General features: G+C 38.4%; 1 protein-coding gene across 1 annotated transcript in view; it reads right to left on the reverse strand.

Moving 5' to 3' along the window:
* LOC141404594 (uncharacterized) overlaps positions 1-20,959 on the reverse strand; it is a 597,851-nt gene that overhangs the window by 20,293 nt on the left and 556,599 nt on the right. Inside the window, exons 11-13 of the mRNA XM_073988048.1 lie at positions 20,103-20,241; positions 18,156-18,261; positions 17,699-17,861 (exon numbers count right to left, since the gene is read on the reverse strand). Of these exons, the coding sequence (XP_073844149.1) occupies positions 17,699-17,861; positions 18,156-18,261; positions 20,103-20,241 (408 nt within the window). The remainder of the gene's footprint in view (positions 1-17,698; positions 17,862-18,155; positions 18,262-20,102; positions 20,242-20,959) is intronic.

Here is a 20,959-nt window from a genome sequence, read left to right on the forward strand (position 1 = left end):
TGCACACCAGCTATACAGACAGATAGACAGACGGACGGACATGGCTAAATAGACTCCAAATTGTCTGAAACGAATTTCGTCCAAACATAAATATTGGGTCCAATTATTCCACTATAATTATAACCTCAGCCTTTAGGCTAAAAAGGGTATATACACTTTAATGCGACCAAAAATGTGCCTCATCGTCCGTCCGTCTGTCTGTCTGGCTGGCTGGTGCGCACGATAACTCTCGAATGGATCAATCGGTTCGGTTCAAATTTTGGGTATCGAAATATTTTGTCCAGATTTGATTTTAGTTCGAAGATGGGCCATATCGGTCCACTCCTTCAGGTACCTCCCCCACAAAAGTTCAAAAACCACAAAAATTAAAAATTGTCCGCACGATAACTCTTGAAGGGAGTAACCGAATTAGTCCGTACTTTGCACATCGTGACATTTCTACCAGACATAGATCAGGTTCCAATATGGGCCCTATTGGTCCACTCTTTCGGGTACCTTCCACACAAAATTTCGGAAAAGTTAAGTTTAGGACCTGCCCTCGAATCGATTTAATTTTTGTTGTAACAACTTGTATTTCTGTCCCCCATACGACGGTACAAGTTTCATCAGGGGCAAGTCCATACTTCCTGGGCAAATAGCCTGAAAGGTGCAAAAAAACCCTATGACACCGTGTGTAGTGGTTGGAGCGCACGATAGCTCTTGAAGGGAGTAACCGATTTGGTCCAAAGTTTGCACATCGTGAAATTTCTACCAAACTTAGGTGAGGTTTCAATATGAACTCAATCGGTTCACGCCTTCAGGTACCTCCCACACAAAATTTTGCTTATGTGCAGTTTAAGGCCTGCTCTCGAATCGCTTTGATTTCTGTTGCAGCCACTTGTATTCACTACCCCCATTACGACGACATACTTTTTTTCAGGAGCAAGTCCATACTTCCTCAGAAATCAGCACGAAAACTGCAAACAACCCATATAATACCATGTGTCGTAGTTGGAGCGCACGATAACTCTTGAACGGATCAACACATTTGGTTCACATTGTGGGTCTTTCAATATTTTGTCGAAACTTAGTTTAAGTTCGAAGATAGGCCATATCGGTCCACTCCTTCCGGTACCTCCCCTACAAAGGGTTAAAATTTTTCGTCAAGATTGTGGGCATGATAACTCTAGGAGGGAATAACCGAATTGAGCCAAACTTTGCTATTGGTAATATTACTTCCAGGCATATATCGGGTTCTAATATGGACTATATCGGTCCACTCATTTGGGTACCTCTCACACAAAATTTGGAAAAAGTATAGTTTAACAACTCCTCTCTGATCTTATTAATTTGTGATGCAGCAGGTTGCACTTGCGGTCCCTGTTACGACGTTGTAATTTTTTTTCGTGGGCAAGTCCATACTTCCTGAGATAATGACCCAAAAAGGTCCAGAAAATCCTACCGGCACCACCTAAACTGGCTAATATGTAAAATAACCCTTTAAGAGAGAAATCGATTTAGCTCAAACTTTGTAAATTGAAAAGTAAAATTGTAATATATTTAAATTCAGAAAATTAAGTACAACATTTTCAATTATATAGTCTGTAAGGAAAATATCCATGGAATAATAAAGAAAAAAATTATTTCCTACAGATTTGTATTAGGTCCGAATATGTACTACATCAGATCACTCCTACGGGTACACCCTACCCAAAGTTTGGAAAAAATGCACTCATCTTGGATCATTCTGCATTTTGTTGCAACATGTAGTTTTTTGCGGCCCTTTCCATCCTGGAAAATTTTTCCAAACGCTAAAAAAACCTCCAGAAGTATTGTGTTAACTTTTTTTCTTCTTGTATGTGGCTGAGGGTATATCTCTGTCGGCTCAGCTGACTGATTCTTTCTTACTTGTTATAAATATTTTTTGTTTTAGTATTTTATAAAATGACACAAAATGGTATGTTGGGATACTATGGGAAATATTTGTATATTCAAACAAACACAATCTCAAAATATGTATGTAGTTGTGTGCACAAGCCTACTTTAGAACATTATTTAATAAAGTTAACAGTTTGGACAAAAAATATATTTTTACAGTGTTTTATTTAAATCGTTTTGGTGTCCGTTTAGTTCGAATCTAGTAACTAATTTTTAATACAGTTGCAGTTCACCAATCGAACTGATACCTTGCACATTTGTCAGATTTGAATATGAAACCAAAACTAATATGGGTCGATTTTTTCCTATAGCCCCCACATGGCGGCACCACCTGATTTAGTTCAAATCTAGTAACAAATTTTTAATACAGTTGCAGTTGACCAATCGAACTGAATCTTTGCACACTTTTCAGATTTGGATTACAATACATGAATATTATACCAAAACCAATATGGGTCCATTTTTTCCTATAGCCCCCATATAGCGGTACCATCGATTTCAGGATTTTGTCTTAATTTTTAGTGCGAATTGGCTGTTACTTGACATTTAGAGTTACCAATTGTACAGAAATTCAAGTTGCTGTGTTTTATTTATAAATGCATTGAAAAATAATATTTCGCTTAGCCTTAATAAGTATATTTTTCCTCATGATGGAACCTCTCAAATCAAACGCTGGCTTTTAAATTAAAAATGGTGACAAAATTAAACGACAAGCGTTTTGTTTGAGAAATTCCATCAGGCAGAAGAATATACTTATTGAGGCTAAGCAGAAAATTATTTGCCAGTTTTCAGTGCATTTATAAATAAAACACTGTAACTTAATTTTTTTAAATTATTTTTATTAACTTTTTTTTGCAATAGAACTGAAGCAATTTTTGTCGACCACACAACATTGCATATTTGGCTTTCACGCGCACATAGCATTTGAACTTTAATGCTTCATAGGAACAGAAAAAAATCTCGCATAAAAATAATCCCATCAGTTGTACTTTTTTCACATTTTACAAAAATCCATTGAAACTAAAATAAACTTTAATTTAATTGAATTTGGTAAAATAGCTTTTCATTACGAAACGAAAAAAAAATCTTTAATAACCATTAAAATTTTGTTTATTCCATTTGTAAATATTTTGTATCCCCTATTGGGCTGCGTACGCAACCAGCCAACGCACAATAACACACAAATGCAAGTCAACAATCATAAACAATAGTATTGAATTGCAATAAATCCGTAATTTAATGTTAAATGCTATTATGGATTTTTGTTGTTGTTGCTGTTCGGGAAATATTGCATTATTTTTGGTATTTAACTTTTATATTTATTGGAAAGTTTTGTGTGAATTGTTGTTTCCTTTGTTTTCCGGTCATCCCTTTGATAAAAAAAGGGAATAAATAAAGATTGTCAGCGTTGCTTTGTCGTATGGGAAGGAAAAAGGTACCGTTGCCGGATGTCATGGTGTCTACGTGACTGTGACACAGTCAGCAAGCAATTGGTTCTTGCTCGTGCTTGGTCATCCCTTTTCCGGTTGTTGCTGTGTTTCTATTCTTTACAATATTTCTCATTCTCTCTATATAGCTCTTGTGTGTGTGCAATTTAAAGCTTGTTTGCTGTAAATAACACCATTATGTTCAATTGTTCTCAGTTTTTTTCACCTTTTTATAGATGAATTGTTTCCTTGGAGAGGATTTTTGTAGCCAAAAAGATCAGAAGAAGAATAAACTAAATTTAAACCTTTGCAAGGTACGCTCAAGATTTCGGTTTTCCAAAATGTGCTTAGAGGTATGGTAAAATACAGAAGATGCGAAAGAACGGACTTAATATACTTTTTTAATTCAAAAATTATGTTTTGGGCTTAAGTAGAATGGTCCGACATTCAAAATTATTTTTTTCAGAACGAATCGAATGAAAAATTAAGTGAAATCACTGCAATGTAAAACTTGGATGCAATCGGTGCGGGAACGCATTCCGTATTTTTTCCCTTTATTTTTTATATTTGCAAAACATGTTATATCCCTAATGTACACACGTACATGTTTTGTGCTGTTTTGTATGTGTAAGAGTTAAAAGGCGCGAATTTAATGACTTCCGGAATGCTGTCCGTTGTTGGTGATTAAATCAATCAAATCAGTGGAATAAATATTGCTGTTGATACGCTTTAATGCCATCTAATACCGATGTCACATTGGCTTTGTCATGAGTTTTGAAATATTTCCTATTGTTTGTGTGTGTGTCCAGCATGGATTAGTTCAAATCCAATATTTAATCCGATTTGACAATATTACACGTAATAAACTAAAATAATAATAGACAGCTTAAAATGGAAGCATACATACGCTGTGATGTACATATGTATAACGTTAGTTTGTTTAATCGCATGACATGAGAGTACTCTCGTCTTTGTCCTTGGGCTCAATTATTGTTTGATGAAAATGTGAAAAAACAACATAATATGAAACAAGTAAAAAAGTATCAGTCGGCTTTGCGCTCAGTCTGTGTGAATTGAAACACCTTTTTCCCAAAGGTTGTATTTAGGTGGTCTTCAGAATTTTGGGCGAATGAACTTGTCGACAAAGATATGGATTAGGATAAAATCTCAAAAGTTTTGCGGGGGAGCTACCGACATAGTCCATTTTGGAAGTGTGTATTATTTTGGGAGTCATTCCTCTCGAAAAGACCATTATATTAGGAAACCTGGACTTGCCCACGAAAAACATCATATCGCTGTACATTTCAAAAGGATTTTCGCACAGACCCTTAAGGAATGGACTGATAGGGCCCATTTTTGAACCTAAACTAAGTTTGGACAAAATATTTCGAGATCCAAAGTATGGAGCAAATCAGTAGCTCCGTTTATGAATTTTCGAATTTCATCTAATATTCGAAGAAATATTACGATATGCAAAGTGTGGACCAAGGCAGTATTCGGGAGATGTAGTATTTACCAGCCACTACACATGCGGGCCGTAGGGGTTTCTTATAGTTTTCGGGTCTCAAGAAGTATTGACTTGCCACTGAAAAACTTCTACCACAACACTGTGCAACATTTTTAAGGTGACCCTGTGCAAACAATTCGAACTGAGGACTTTTTGAAAGTAGAGGCCCAAACGACAAGAAACCCTAGTTGGGTTTTGTTGTATCAGATCCAGCTCGGATTTTATGGCCTCATCTAAACATGGTTAAATATTGAGTTTTTATTGAGCTATATTTCTGAAACCAATGCGAATCTTCATCTGACTTATGAAGCGAATTTATAGATAAGGACAAGAATAAAATATTTGGGGAAATAATGAACTCGAAAAACTGCATTTATTGCCTCAAATTTCAAAATATATGCAAAAATTCCACAATTTTTATACATTTCGCACCATATCTCCAAAACCATTAATTTTTTCTGAATAATTTCTTTAGGAAATGCAGTACACAACTCTTCAGAACATGTCATTGTTGTAAATTCCTTCATCACGTTGTTTTCAGTATATTTTTCAACGACGATTTAATAAAAATGTCAATAATGCAGTGAAATTCGAAATGCGAGAATAAACTGTTGGTGTGAACTGTGTTTGAAATACGTGTTGTAAAATATATGATGCAAAATACCGCTGAAACAACATGAAGTAAGCATTTTAGAATTTCAGAATGTTCTAAAGAATTGTTGAGAACTTTATTTGGAAGATTTTTGCCGAAGGTTACTTGGTTCAACTCCCAATAGTTTAGACGATACTGACCAGAATTTCACAATTATGTACAATTTTCTATATTTTATAGATTTTGATGCCCTAGATGGAGTTTTTCTTATGTGGTTTTTTCAAAGATACTAGTTTAGGGCTACAATATTGCTAAAGACAGCAAAGCCAAATTCATATTCGTTTATGAGATAAAGGTCTGATAAATGCAATGATTTAGCCCGGTTTAGATGAGGCCATAAAATCCGAACTGGATCTGACAGGAAAAAACCTATTAGGGTTTTTGTAGTCTAAATATGTACGTTTAAAAAATGCATACTAGAAGTTGTTTGCATTTTCAGTGTTGGATAGTGTAATATAAGGGCCTTGAGTGCAACCTGTTGCAAGAAAAATGAAAACGATTCGCGAGGAGGTGCTAAGCTGCACTTTTTCGAAGGACTTGACATATATGGGAGGTATCCGAAGAAGTTGAAAGACTTGCTGCAATTCGAATAAAAGCTAAATTCTTCAACATCAGCTTTATTTGTGCTCATGCTCCTACTGAAGAAAAGGACGAACAGACCAAAGAAATATTTTACGAGCGCTTAGAAGAAACATATGACATTTGCCCTGCCCATGACATTAAAATCATTCTAGGCGATTTTAATGCCAAAATTGGAAAGGAGAATATCTTTGGCCCAACAGTCGGAAAATTCAGCCTCCACAGTGAAACATCTGACAATGGTATAAGGCTGATAGACTTTGAATCTGCAAAAAAACATGGTCGTTAGCAGTACCAGATTTAATCATCTCGATATTCATAAGGGCACCTGCCTGTCTCCAGATCAGAAAACAAGAAATCAAATTGATAATGTTGTGATAGATGGAAGACATTCATCGAGCGTGTTGGATGTACGATCGTTCCGAGGCGCAAACATTGATTCGGACCACTACCCTGTTTGCAGCAAAGGTACGCACCCGCTCAAACGTAGCAAACAAAGTACGAACAGACACAACACGAAAGTTAGACATCGGTAAGCTGCAATCACAACAGATAGCCACAGCATATTCCACTCAACTAGCCCAATTGCTTAATCAAAGCACTCCTCATCCCGATAACATATCAGCGCAATGGCAAAGCATTGCCCACTCCATGCAAACAGCCGCAAAATCCATACTTGGATACCAGAGGCCTCCACCAAGGAATCCATGGTATGATCAGGAGTGTCGTGCTGCCACCGAAGAGAAAAATGCGGCATATAGGGCTACTTTACAATCCGTAGCAACGCGTAGCGCACGAGAGAGATACAGGCACATGCTCCTGTAGAAACCAGCAAGGTAATTTGGTAACTGATACAGATAGTGTACTCAGGATATGGAAAGAACATTTTTCAAAAGGCGACGAAGATACCACAGTCCCAATCCCAAAAGATGGTATTGAGTGTATACCGCCCAGCCAAGATGAGGTAAAGACAGCAATAAATCGGCTGAAGAATAATAAGGCAGCAGGAGCCGATGGCTTACCAGCCGAGCTGTTCAAAACCGGAGGCGACACGCTGATAAGGTGTATTCATCAGCTAGTTAGCACCATCTGGCAGGAATAACGAGTACCCGACGATTGGAACCTGAGTATCGTGCGCCCCGTCCACAAGAAGGGAGATAAGACTGTATGCTCTAACTATAGGGGCATAAGTCTACTCCCTATTGCCTACAAGATCGTGTCAGGGATATTGTGCGAACGATTAACGCCTATGGTCAACGAGATAATTGGACCATACCAATGCGGCTTTAGACCTGGCAAGTCCACCATTGACCAGATATTTACCCTGCGGCAAATCCTGGAGAAGACCCAAGAGATGCAGATCGACACCTACCACCTTTTTGTCGATTATAAATCAGCCTTCGACAGCCCGCTGCGTTCAAAAGTATTCCAAGCCATGTCTGAATTTGGTATCCCCGCAAAGCTTATCCGTCTTTGCAAAATGACTTTAACTGACACGAGGTCCTCAGTTAAAATAGGAAAGAACCTCTCCGAAGAGTTTGGTACCAAAAGAGGTTTCAGACAAGGAGACAGCCTTTCGTGTGATCTCTTTAACATCCTCCTGGAAAAGGTTATACGAGAGGCAAACGTCAAAAGAAGTGGCACAATCTACACCAATAGTCACATGTTACTTGCTTATGCTGATGATATAGACATCATAGGCCGATCAGTAAAAGAAGTAACTGATACCTTTATGAAGGTCGAAGGAGAATCTGCTAAAGTGGGTCTGGCAGTAAACGGTGAGAAGACCAAGTTGATGGTGTCGACGCGCAATGCGTCCATTGAGCTCGGACCAAGTGTAGAAGTTGGTTCCTATAATTTTGAAGTAGTAAAAGACTTCGTCCACCTCATCACCTCCGTAAACACAACAAACGACATCAGTTGTGAAATAAAAAGAAGAATTGTATTGGCCAACAAATGCTACTTTGGTTTAAGTAAGCAGTTTAAAAGCAAAGCCACATCTCGTCTTACAAAAATAACGCTCTACAAAACACTGATACTACCCGTGCTGATGTACGGCTCCGAAGCCTGGGTACTTGCGCAGTGCTTGGTGTGTTTGAGGGAAAAATTCTTCGAAAGATCTACGACCTGGATAAGTACTCCTAGGGACGTTCGGAGGGGACCTGACTAAGTGCGCCTTACGAACCTATTGTTGGTGGAGACCTGGATAAGCACCCCTTGTAACGTTCGAAGGAGACCTAGTTCAGTACTCCTTACTGTCGGTTGTTTGCGGAGACCTGTAGAGGTACTTCCGGCTTAGACCTTAGCGTTGTGGGGACGGAGACCTGGCGAAGTATTTCCAGTTGTTTGACTGTTGGCGAAAACGTGATTAAGTACTCCACTGGGTTGTACGTATAACGATAGTGGTCTGATACCAGGGGCCATGGAAGGGGTTGAACGTAAGGGCTGCGGACACCTCCGAGGGTTAAAGGTAGGGCTAGGGACCCAAGCGCTACGAACATCACAGATGTTTAAACGCGGGGACAGTTTCTAGGTAGGGGACCCAAAGGCTACAAATACCATAGAGGGTTAAGCGCGAGGCCGAAATCTTGGCGAGGGACCCAAGGGCTACGAACACAACAGAGGGCGGATTTCTAGATGAACGCCTCAGAGCGTTAAGCGCGAGGGGCGGAGTTTTAGGTGGGGGACCTAAGGGTTATGGTCGCCACAGAGGGCTAAGCGCGAAAGAGGAGTTCTAGTTGGAGGACCCAAGGGCTACGGACGCCTCAAAGGGTTAAGCGTGAGGAGCAGACTTCTAGGTGGGCGACCCAATGGCTACGGACGCCACAGAGGGCTAAGCGCGAGAGCGGAGTTCTAGGTGGACGCTGCAGAGGGTTAAGCTCGAGAGCGGAGTTATAGGTGGGCGACACATGGGCTACGGGCGCCACAGAGGGCTAAACGCGTGAGGATACTACAGTCTAAGAGGAAACACCACTCCAACTCACCTGGGATATTCCTACTGATCCCTCTTCGAATTCCTGCCGACCATTATTACCCCTTATATAATTTAAATAAATTTGAGCTTTGGTTTTTAGGAAAACCTATCACCTTTAGTAATATGTAGCACCTTTTACTCCTTCGTGACCTTGGCTTTGTCGGCCAGTGACCTTAACGGTCGACTGATGTACCTTTTGAAAAGGGTAAGAGGGTAGGCAATTAAATAAGTCCATGTTTATTTATAGTTCAATAATCCAGTAATAATTATATAACAATCCCGTATAATAATCAAATAGTATAAAAATATAGTTCAATGACACAAAATGGAGAAGAAAATCTGGGGCAGAGATAATTCCTTTTGGGAATGAAATCCCTTGGTGAGTTTATTAATAATCCCGTAGGACAGATCCACCGTTAGTCGAACTTCCGAGTTATGGCGTGATTAAGTTTCTGCTGAACACCCTGTAGGCATCTGAAATTAGCGTTATATCTTTGTTTTAGCTTATCAGCTAAATTTGCCACGCCAATGATTCTATTCAAGAATGGGTGCACGTGAAACGGAATGTCATTTTTTGGAGCGTGACCTCCAAAAGATGCAGTTCATTTTCAGATCCTAAGCATGTCATCTTCGCTAATTCGGTGGAATGACATCTTCAACAATTCTTTGGCGTGGCATCTATACCAATCATTTGGCATGTCATCTTAACCGATTCCCTAGAATAGCGTTTTTACTAATAATTGGTATGTCATTTTCACCAACATTTAGGCATGAAATTTTCACGCCTTGTTCAGAAAATGGAAAAATTAGACGGCTGCACCATCCAGAGCGTATTGAGCCAAAACTACTCTGCTTTGTCCTGACAGCTGACGCTCCTCAGCTGCGATAGATGGTGGATGTTCTCCGATGACCGCATTTACACGATAGTTGTTTATTGCATCTGCGACTGCATTCATGTGAATGCTACTTAAACCTGCTTGATAGGCTTGTTGATATAGGGGTTATCTCTTGTAACGTTGGTTGTCTCTTTCTAGATCATGAAGACCCCCTGGCCTGCCTCGGTCTGTTGTCTGAACTCTGCTACCATCGACCATGACATTCAACTTTATTGTTCTCAACTCTGCCGCCCAGGTGGTTAACAGAGTGGCCGTAAATTTATTGGCTGATATTTATATATTCCTCGCGAGGTAAGATCATACAAAATTGAGTTCAGCCTATCACAAATGTCGTCCGGGAAGGCAAATGGCGCCAAGATCGTACAATCATCCGCATACGTTACGATTTCAATGCCGTCTGCAGCGGTTGTAATTCAGGAGAGGTATAGGTTAGACAGTTCCGACAATATCACCCCACCTTGGACAACTTCCTGTTTCACTCTATGGGTGTTGGACTTCTTGATCGTAAATTCTACGTACGACTGGCATCCACACATATAATTTATTATCCAACGTTTCAAACTCGACCGGAGCGCAGTCTGCTCGATGACCTCAAACAGCGAGGAGTGTTTGACAGTATCAAAGGGTTTTGATAAATCATGCTCCACTATCACGGCTAGCTCTGATTGAGTCCTAAACTAATATATGTATGTGGAAATGACGTGTAACGCAGTTGTTGTGCTGCTTACGGTTCCCATGCTATTGATTGGCAACTGGACTGTTATTTCTGATGCTGGGGAGGACTAAAGCCAAAGGGTCTTTGCTGCGGGCGACAAAAGCGAAATCGGTCTGTACGATTCACCTTTGCTGGCATCCTTGTCAGGCTTCAGTAGCGGGACCATTTTCCAGACTTCGGAAACAATTATGTTGGCAGCGACAGTTTGAGAACTTTAGTGAGATACTCGATTTCCGGTCGTCCAGCTGTTGCAGTTTAAGCATCACCGCTGCTCATAACAGAGTTTACTTACTCCGCAACTGATTTTGATTCATCTTACAAATAGTTTTTTACTTCCAATCACCAGTACAGATTCCGACATGGACTCCAACTGCAAATTACTATTTCGTAAATTTTATTTTACAAAATTTTGGAAATGTATACTCTTTTGTTTTGTAGGGATCTACAAATCGACTTGCTTTTAAGGTCCTGCAGAGCAGGGTTCTCTAGAGCAGGCAAGGAAACTTTTATAATACCAAGGAGTACAGTCCGACTTTATTTTCAATCCAATGATTGGGACTTCGTAGCATAATAAGTCTTATATATGTACCTTTAAACGTATTTAGATAAATAAAAGAAAATATACATGTGTATAAATAACAAGTAAAAAAGTGTCAGGTGGCTTTGCCGACAGATATGTATATACCCTCAGCCGATGAGAAGTGAAACTTTCACCTACGGACAGATCGAATGTATTTAAGGTCTCTTCAGAAATTTGGGGTCCTTTTTGGGCATTTGAACTTGCCGACAAAAATGTGGATTAGGAATTAACTGCACTAAGACACAAATGTTGAACTTTTGTGGGGGAGATACCTTTAGGGAGGACCGATATGGGCCATTTTAGAAGTTAAACTAAATTTTGACAAAATATTAGGAAATCCAAAGTTTGGACCAAATTGGTTGCCCCATTCAAGTGAGCGCTTTAGTGACATTTTTTTTAAATATTGGGGAGAAGTACCGGAAGTTATGGACCGGTATTGCCCCATGAAACTAAGTTTGGATATAATATGACGAAGATCAAAGACCAGTTCGAGAGTTATCGTGCTCTCCGACCGCCACATATGGTTACATAGGGGTGTTTTACACTTTTCGGGCTGTTTTCCCGAGAAATATGGACTTGCCTCTGAAAAAACTTTTACCGTCGTAATGGAGGTAGCGAAAGCCAATTGCTTCAACAAAAATCAAAGTGATTCGAGAGCAGGTCTTAAAGTGAACTTATCCGAAATTTTGTGTGAGAGGTACCAGAAGGAGTAGACAAATATAGTCCATATTCGAACCTAATCTATATCTGGTAGATATATTAAGATGTGCAAAGTATGGATTATATCGGTCACTTCCGAATGCAGATCCCTTCTAGAGTTATCTTGCGCTCCAACCACTACACATGGTGTCATAGGGGCTTTTGGTATCTTTCAGGTTATTTTCTCAGGAAGTATGGACTAGCCCCTGATGAAACTTGTACCGTCGTATGGCAGGCAGTGAATACAAGTTATTGCAACAACTGAACTTATCCGAAATTGTGTGTGGGAGGTACCCGAAGGAGTGGACTGATTGAGTTCATAATAGAACCCCATCTATGACTGGTTAAAATTTTATGATGTGCAAAGTATGGACCAAATCGGTTACTCCCTTCAAGAGTTATCGTGCGCACAAATTTTCCGAACATTACCGAACTTTTGTGGGGGAGGTACCGGAAGGAGTGGACCGATATAACCCATCTTTGAACTTAAACTAAGTTTGGACAAAATATAACGAAAGCCAAATTTTGGACCGAATCGGTCGATCCGTTCGAGAGTTATCGTGCGCTCCACCCAGCCAGACAGACGGACATGTCTGAAACACATTTCGTCCAAACATACTTGGGGTCTAAAACCATTATTTCGATGAGGCACATTTTGCCCGTATGACAGGGTATATACCCTAGTTAGCATAAATGCTGAGGGTATAAAAAGTGTAAAAAAGTCAAAAGTTTACTTTGGCCTTGAATTGGCCGGTTTGACCAGGTAAAAAACTATTCTGACCCACTGTACGTCGTTGGCATCACGAGTTGTATCGGCTATACAACGATGTCAATAGAGCTAAACCAATCGAGATACAGCGATTGCGTGGGCTAGGCCATGTCATAAGAATTAGCAATGATTAACCCTTTCGGTGCTTCTTTTTTGTTTTTGATCTGAAAAATCTATTTTTCCAATTTTATATATACTTAAGCCCACTATATGAATAATCAAAACTGCTTTTCAAAATAGTCAGGCTTAATCCCATAGTCGTTGTTTTAATATTTTATTAAAACAACTTTAATTTATTAGTGGGAAAAAATTGGCGATGTTTACCAAGGGGTAAGGCAGGGAATACTATAGTTTCAGATCTCGCCACAGATCTTCATCAGTTCCCTTATTTCTTGTTTTTCAACAAGAAACTTTTTATACCCAAGTGTCAATTGCTAGCTCAAATAGATACGTGCGCAAAGAAACACTCTGATCGAGAATTTCTTTGGCACTACCTAAACTCTAGCAACTTCACTTGCAAACAAATCCAAATTTTTCCCACTGCTATGCGTTCGTCGATTCTCGACGAAAAAGCACATAACTAGTTTGTTGGTATTGCATACTACAGCAATAAACAACAAAAGCAAAATAGAAGTCGTCATCCCAAACAAAAAACGCCAACCCTCCTAATTGTGAGACCGGGCACCGTCAAAATGTTGTTTATTGCTGTAGTATGCAATACCAACAAACTAGTTATGTGCTTTTTCGTCGAGAATCGACGAACGCATAGCAGTGGGAAAAATTTGGATTTGTTTGCAAGTGAAGTTGCTAGAGTTTAGGTAGTGCCAAAGAAATTCTCGATCAGAGTGTTTCTTTGCGCACGTATCTATTTGAGCTAGCAATTGACACTTGGGTATAAAAAGTTTCTTGTTGAAAAACAAGAAATAAGGGAACTGATGAAGATCTGTGGCGAGATCTGAAACTATAGTATTCCCTGCCTTACCCCTTGGTAAACATCGCCAATTTTTTCCCACTAATAAATTAAAGTTGTTTTAATAAAATATTAAAACAACGACTATGGGATTAAGCCTAACTATTTTGAAAAGCAAAATAGAAGTCGTCATCCCAAACAAAAAACGCCAACCCTCCTAATTGTGAGACCGGGCACCGTCAAAATGTTGTTTATTGCTGTAGTATGCAATACCAACAAACTAGTTATGTGCTTTTTCGTCGAGAATCGACGAACGCATAGCAGTGGGAAAAATTTGGATTTGTTTGCAAGTGAAGTTGCTAGAGTTTAGGTAGTGCCAAAGAAATTCTCGATCAGAGTGTTTCTTTGCGCACGTATCTATTTGAGCTAGCAATTGACACTTGGGTATAAAAAGTTTCTTGTTGAAAAACAAGAAATAAGGGAACTGATGAAGATCTGTGGCGAGATCTGAAACTATAGTATTCCCTGCCTTACCCCTTGGTAAACATCGCCAATTTTTTCCCACTAATAAATTAAAGTTGTTTTAATAAAATATTAAAACAACGACTATGGGATTAAGCCTGACTATTTTGAAAAGCAAAATAGAAGTCGTCATCCCAAACAAAAAACGCCAACCCTCCTAATAATCAAAACTAATTTTTTAACATTTTGTTTGGAAAAGTGGTTTTTGGACACTATGCCATATGGCATAGAATGTATTTAAAGGAAAAAAAACAAAACTAAAATATTCAAGTTTTTAATTAAATTTCATCTTATAGAAGACCAGGAGGCCTTATAGAAGAGGAAGAGGTCTTCTTATAGAAGAGCAGGACGTCTTCTCATAAAAGAGCAGAAGGTCCTCTCATAGAAGGGCAGGATGTCTTCTCCTGGAAGAGCAAAAGGTCGTCTCATAGAAGGACAGGATGTTTTCACATAGAAGAGCAGGACGTTTGCATATAGAAGTGCAGGAGGTCTTCTTATAAAAGAGCAGGAGGTCTTCTTATAGTAGAGCAAGAGGTCTTCTTATAGAAGAGCAGGAGGTCCTCTCCTTAAAGAGCAGGAGGTCCTCTTCTTGAAGAGCAGGACGTCTTTTCATAGAAGAGCAGGACGTTTGCATATAGAAGGGCAGGAGGTCTTCTTATAGAAGAGAAGGAGGGCTTCTTATACAAGAGCAGGAGGTCTGCTCATAGAAGAGCAGGGCGTCTTCTCGTAGAAGAGAAGGACGTTTGCATATAGAAGGGCAGGAGGTATTCTTATAGAAAGAAGGAGGTCTGCTCATAGAAGAGCAGGACGTCTTTTCATAGAAGAGTAGGACGTTTGCATATAGAAGGAGGTCTTCTTATACAAGAGCAGGAGGTCTGCTCATAGAAGAGCAGGACGTTTGCATATAGAAGGGCAGGAGGTATTCTTATAGAAGAGAAGTAGGTCGTCTTATATAAAAGCAGGAGGTCTGCTCATAGAAGAGCAGGAGACTTTCTTATAAAAATCCAGATGGTCTTCTCATAGAAGGGCAGGGACCCTTCTTATAGAAAAGCATAAGATCTTCTCATTGAAGACCAGGAGGTCTACTTATAGAAGACATGAAGGTTTTTCATAGAATATCTGGAGGTCTAGAAGATTTGGGGGTCTTCACATAGAAGGTCTTCTTATAGAATATCTGGAGGTCTTCTTTTAGAACATTTAAAGCAGCGTCGCCCATAATTTTTCCATCAATACTACAGCATATGTGTATGCATTGGTGAAAAAAAACAACAACCACATGATATTCATCGTTTGTTTATTTACACGTACACAGTACGTGAGAGAGAGAAGCAAATGCAAAAACAACTCAGTGGGCGCCCTCACTATACTTCTTTGCAAAGACAGCGCGTCTCTGATTTAAAGCATCTTATAGAAAACCTAGGGTCTTCTTATAGAAAAGCTAGGGTCTTCTTATAGAAAAGCTAGGGTCTTCTTATAGAAAACCTAGGGTCTTCTTATGGAAGATTTGAGGCCTTCTTATAGAAAAACTGGAGGACTTCTTATAGAAGAACTGAATGTCTTCATATAGCAGATCTGAAGGACTTCTTATAGAACACCTGAATGTCATCCTATAGAAGGGCTGGAGGTCAGCTTGTAGAAGACGTGGGGCCATCTTATATAATATCTGGAGGAGTTATTTTAGAAAATCTGCAAGAATTGTTATACATCATCTGGAGGTTTTCCTATGGTGGATCTGGAGGTTTCCTTATAGAAGACCTGGAAGTTTTCGTATAGAAGACCTGGAGGTCTACTTACACAAGATCTGGAGGTCTTCTTATAGAAGACCTGGAGGTCTATTTATCCAAGATCTGGAGGTCTTCTTATAGAAGATCTAGGGGTTTTACAATAGAAGATCTGGGAGTCAAACAAAGTGAAACATTTCCGTCGGGAAAAATCTATGCCATATGGCATAGTATGAAATATAAAAAATCTGGCAGCTCCATTGAACTATATTTCGGATCTTTTTTTCGTTTTAATTATTAAGGCAATGATTATCTACTAAATTAAATAAAAAAAGTTAACAAAAAAATATTTTTGTTAATAAAATATATAAAATTATAAGATGGTATTTTCATGCAAATTTTAAATCGAACGAGGAGCGCTTGCTCTTTGAGACATAACAATGTATAGGGTCCACCAATCAGAAATTTTTGTCGAATTATTTTTGTTGTTGGCGTTTTTTTATTGTTGGACTGCAGAATTGTACATCTTTGTGTTTATTTCAGCTCGAGTCCATATTTTGTTGCAATTCAATTGTTTGAATAACAACAAAATATTTTAAAGTGGATATGAAATTGATTAGTTGCGGGCGAAAGGGTAGGGAATACTATAGTTTCAGTTGTCACCAAACAACTTCATCAGTTCCCTTTTTTCGCCGACTCTGTATCGATAAACAGGTCAATAAAGCCATCTAGCAAATTAAATATAATGAGAAATTTGCTGTATGGCCCTAAAGCTGTTTACCCTACAATTTGAGTCGAACTAAAGAATTTCATATCCACCACTGTTTTTATGTCTTCTTTGCTTCGCTTATTGAAGCAACACCCCTATGTTCGTATTCTTTGCGAAGCAAAGACGACATAAAAACAGTGGTGGATATGAAATTCTTTAGTTCGACTCAAATTGTAGGGTAAACAGCTTTAGGGCCATACAGCAAATTTCTCATTTTATTTAATTTGCTAGATGGCTTTATTGACCTGTTTATAGATACAGAGTCGGCGAAAAAAGGGAACTGATGAAGTTGTTTGGTGACAACTGAAACTATAGTATTCCCTACCCTTTCGCCCGCAACTAATCAATTTCATATCCACTTTAAAATATTTTGTTGTTATTCAAACAATTGAATTGCAACAAAATATGGACTCGAGCTGAAATAAACAGAAAGATGCGAATTATTTTTAGATAATACTTCAGGGAAAAATACAAAATTATTAAAAAAAGAGTGCCCATAAGTATTTTGCCATAAAACGGGCTTCAAAAACTGGTTATGCCATATGGCATAGAATCACCGAAAGGGTTAACCCGGTACAAGCAGAACAGGAAGCCCAAGGCTTTGATGCAAACAAGTGGAAGACGAAATCGAAAAAATTCGGTATTCCAAATTGTAAAAGCAATGCAACAAATAAAGCGGAATGGAAATCTATCCTTAGTTCGGATTATGGGACAAAATTTTTGTAGAGGGCCAACTAAGTAAACCATAATACTTTTCCAAAAACTATTTTTATTGAAACCGGTAAATCCAAAAAAATGTTCCACACACCACCGCTTTATAATTTCAATAATACTTTTTCAAAAACTATTTTCATTGAATCCGGTTAGTCCAAAAATTTTTCCACACACATATTAACTTTATACCATAACGTTAATTATGACATTTTTATTGTATTTAACACAAGTTATTTTATTTTTCTTCTCGTTATCTTAATTTCCGTTTGTCTTTTGTTTTTATTGTCATATTTCATTTTCGTTCAATGTTATCGCTTAATAGTTTTCCCATTTTTTTGTGAACTTACCTGCCGATGTTGTGGCGGCCATTGGAGCTGTTGAGGTGGTAACAGAACTGGGATTGGCAAAGGTGCGTACTTGTGGGCGAAAATTGAATTTAGCACCCGACGATTTGGCTCCCATACCAATATTTTCCTGGTGTGATTTACCGCTGCGCAGGACAATATAAACCTAAAAAATTGAGACATAAAAAAGAAGAAAATCGTATAAAGCCTCTGACACAAATGGAGTAATAAAAGCAATGAAACAAAATCACCAAAAAAAAACGGCAATAATTTTTGGATAGATAACGGGGCAAGAATCGTGCATGCACAATTTCTGGCCCATTATTTGGGTTTTATTCTTTTTTATCTCTTTTTTGTTGTTTGGCCTTATCATGATGATTTATAATCTTGATGCGAACGGGGAAAGTTATAAAACAAGAACGAAAGAGGGTGTGAGGAATATGATGAAATGTTGGCTTACCTTACTGCCAAATATTAAGGCCAAGAGTAGTGTTATAGTTAATTGAGTATGACAGAAAAATATTATGTACAATAAATCCGGATTGGCAGGAGATTGTAGGAAAAGCCTGCAAGAAAAGGAAAATAAAGAATACAACATTTTGAATTAGTACAAATCATCTGTGATTGATGGCGAGTTATAAAAAAGGTACGAAAAAAAAAACGTCAATAATGTTTTGGGATGAACCAATAAAGCAAAGAGAAAAAAATAATATAAATTTATGGCACTTTCCCTCCTTTAATGTTTCACCATAAATTTAAATGATAAATCTATTTGCCAATACACACTACAAACAAAACAAGTAGGAAGTATCAGTCAGCTGAGCCGACAGAGATATACCCTCAGCCACGTACCCGAAGAAACAAAGTTAACACAATACTTCTGTAGGTTTTTTAGCTGTTGGGAAAATTTTCCAGGATGGCCGCAAAAAACTACATGTTGCAACAAAATTCAGAATGATCCAAGACGAGTGCATTTTTTCCAATCTTTGGGTAGGGTGTACCCATAGGAGTGATCCGATGTAGTACATATTCGGACCTAATACAAATCTGTACGAAATATTTTTTTTTTCTTTATTAGTCTATGGATATTTTCCTTACAGACTATATAATTAAATATGTTGTACTTAATTTTCTGAATTTAAATATATTACAATTTTACTTTTCAATTTACAAAGTTTGAGCTAAATCGATTTCTCTCTTAAAGGATTATTTTACACATTAGCCATTTTAGGTGGTGCCGGTAGGATTTTCTGGACCTTTTTGGGTCATTATCTCAGGAAGTATGGACTTTCCCACGAGAAAAATTACAAAGTCGTAACAGGGGCCGCAAGTGCAACCTGCTGCGTCACATATTAAAAAGATCAGACAGGAGTTGTTAAACTATACTTTTTCCAAATTTTGTGTGGGAGGTACTCAAATGAGTGGACCGATATAGTCCATATTAGAACTCGATCTATGAATGAAAGTAATATTACCAATAGCAAAATTTGGCTCAATTCGGTTATTCCCTCCTAGAGTTATCATGCCCACAATCTTGGCGAAAAATTTTGAACCTTTGTGGGGGAGGTGCCTGAAGGAGTGGACCGATATGGTCTATTTTCGAATTTAAATTAAGTTTGGACAAAATATTGAAAGACCCAAAATTTTAACCAAATATGTTGATCCGTTCGAGAGTTATCGTGCACTCCAACTACGACACATGGTATTATATGGGTTGTTTGCAGTTTTCGTGCTGATTTCTGAGGATATATGGACTTGCTCCTGAAAAAAATTATATCGTCGTAATGGGGGCAGTGAATACAAGTGGCTGCAACAAAAATCAAAGCGATTCGAGAGCAGGCCTTGAACTGCACTTAAGCAAAATTTTGTGTGGGAGGTACCCGAAAGAGTGAACCAATAGGGTCCATATTGGAACCTCATCTATGTCTGGTAGAAATGTCACGATGTGCAAAGTATGGACTAATTCGGTTACTCCCTTCAAGAGTTATCGTGCGGACAATTTTTCCGAACATTTTTGAACTTTTGTGGGGGAGGTACCTGAAGGAGTGGACCGATATGGCCCATCTTCGAACTTAAATCAAATCTGGACCAAATATTTCGATACCCAAAATTTGAACCGAATCGATTGATCCGTTCGAGAGTTATCGTGCGCACCAGCCAGCCAGACAGACAGACAGACAGACGGACGGACATTGCTAGATCGACTCAAAATTGTCTGAAACGGATATCGTACAAACATACTTGGGGTCTAAAACCATTATTTCGATGAGGCACATTTTTGGCCGTATCAAAGTGTAAATACCCTCTTTAGCCTAAAGGCTGAAGGTATAAAAAATTCAAAACCACAATTAAATTAAGACTCTCCCACATAAATACATAGATCGGAGTAAATTCCCAGCATACTTACATTGATACATTCAGGAAACAAGTTAACAGGAATTCGTTGTAAATTGCCATGGAAATGAAACGGCTTTCGTTAAATTCGGATGGAGCCTTACGTACCATGATGCACAGACGTACACCCCAGGCGAGAAAAACCACTTCCACTGAAAATGCAGGCAGACAGGCAGGCAAATTCATGAGATAAAAAAAGAGGAAGAAAAAAGAAACAGCAAAGGGATGAGTAAATTATTTTCATGTTTTTTTTTGCTTAATTAAATTGTTTTTTTTTTTTTGTGCGAAATAATTGTCCCATTTTTTCTGCGCAATCACTTTTCACCACCTCTCATGAAACATTGCTTTATGCAGTTGCAGTTTTTTTATTTTTTTGTGTGTTCTTTAATTGTCATCTCTTTTAATAAGAAGTCCTTCAATGCCATAGTTTGAGTGTATTTTATGTATTCATTAAAATTACCAGCAGCACTTCAACCGAAGCATAAGAATAAGTCAAGTAAGTGCAAAAACACCAGAAGCAACATCAAACACTTCTGGAAATTTTATGGAAGGAACGAAAAGTTAAAAAAATGCTACGCATTTTCAGATTCTTGACAGCAACCAAGTGAGAGGGGGAGAGAGAAATGTCATTTGCTATTCGTAGGAAAAACCCCAAAGGGGATTATTATTCTGCAACTTACACATGATTCTGTGATTATACAGTGGAGGGCTATGCATTAAGTGGAATCACGTTTAATACGCATATTTTAAAGTAAATTTCGTGGAAAAATCGTAACATAAATTAAGCTCTTTGAATTAGTCAAGGATTATGGTGTTCGTAATTGAAAAATTGGAAATTGAGAGCTAAAAGATTTGAAACATAATTAGGCT

This window comes from Musca autumnalis, unplaced genomic scaffold (assembly GCF_047663935.1).
Source record: "Musca autumnalis isolate F117 unplaced genomic scaffold, ASM4766393v1 scaffold_5, whole genome shotgun sequence".
NCBI lineage: Eukaryota > Metazoa > Arthropoda > Insecta > Diptera > Muscidae > Musca > Musca autumnalis.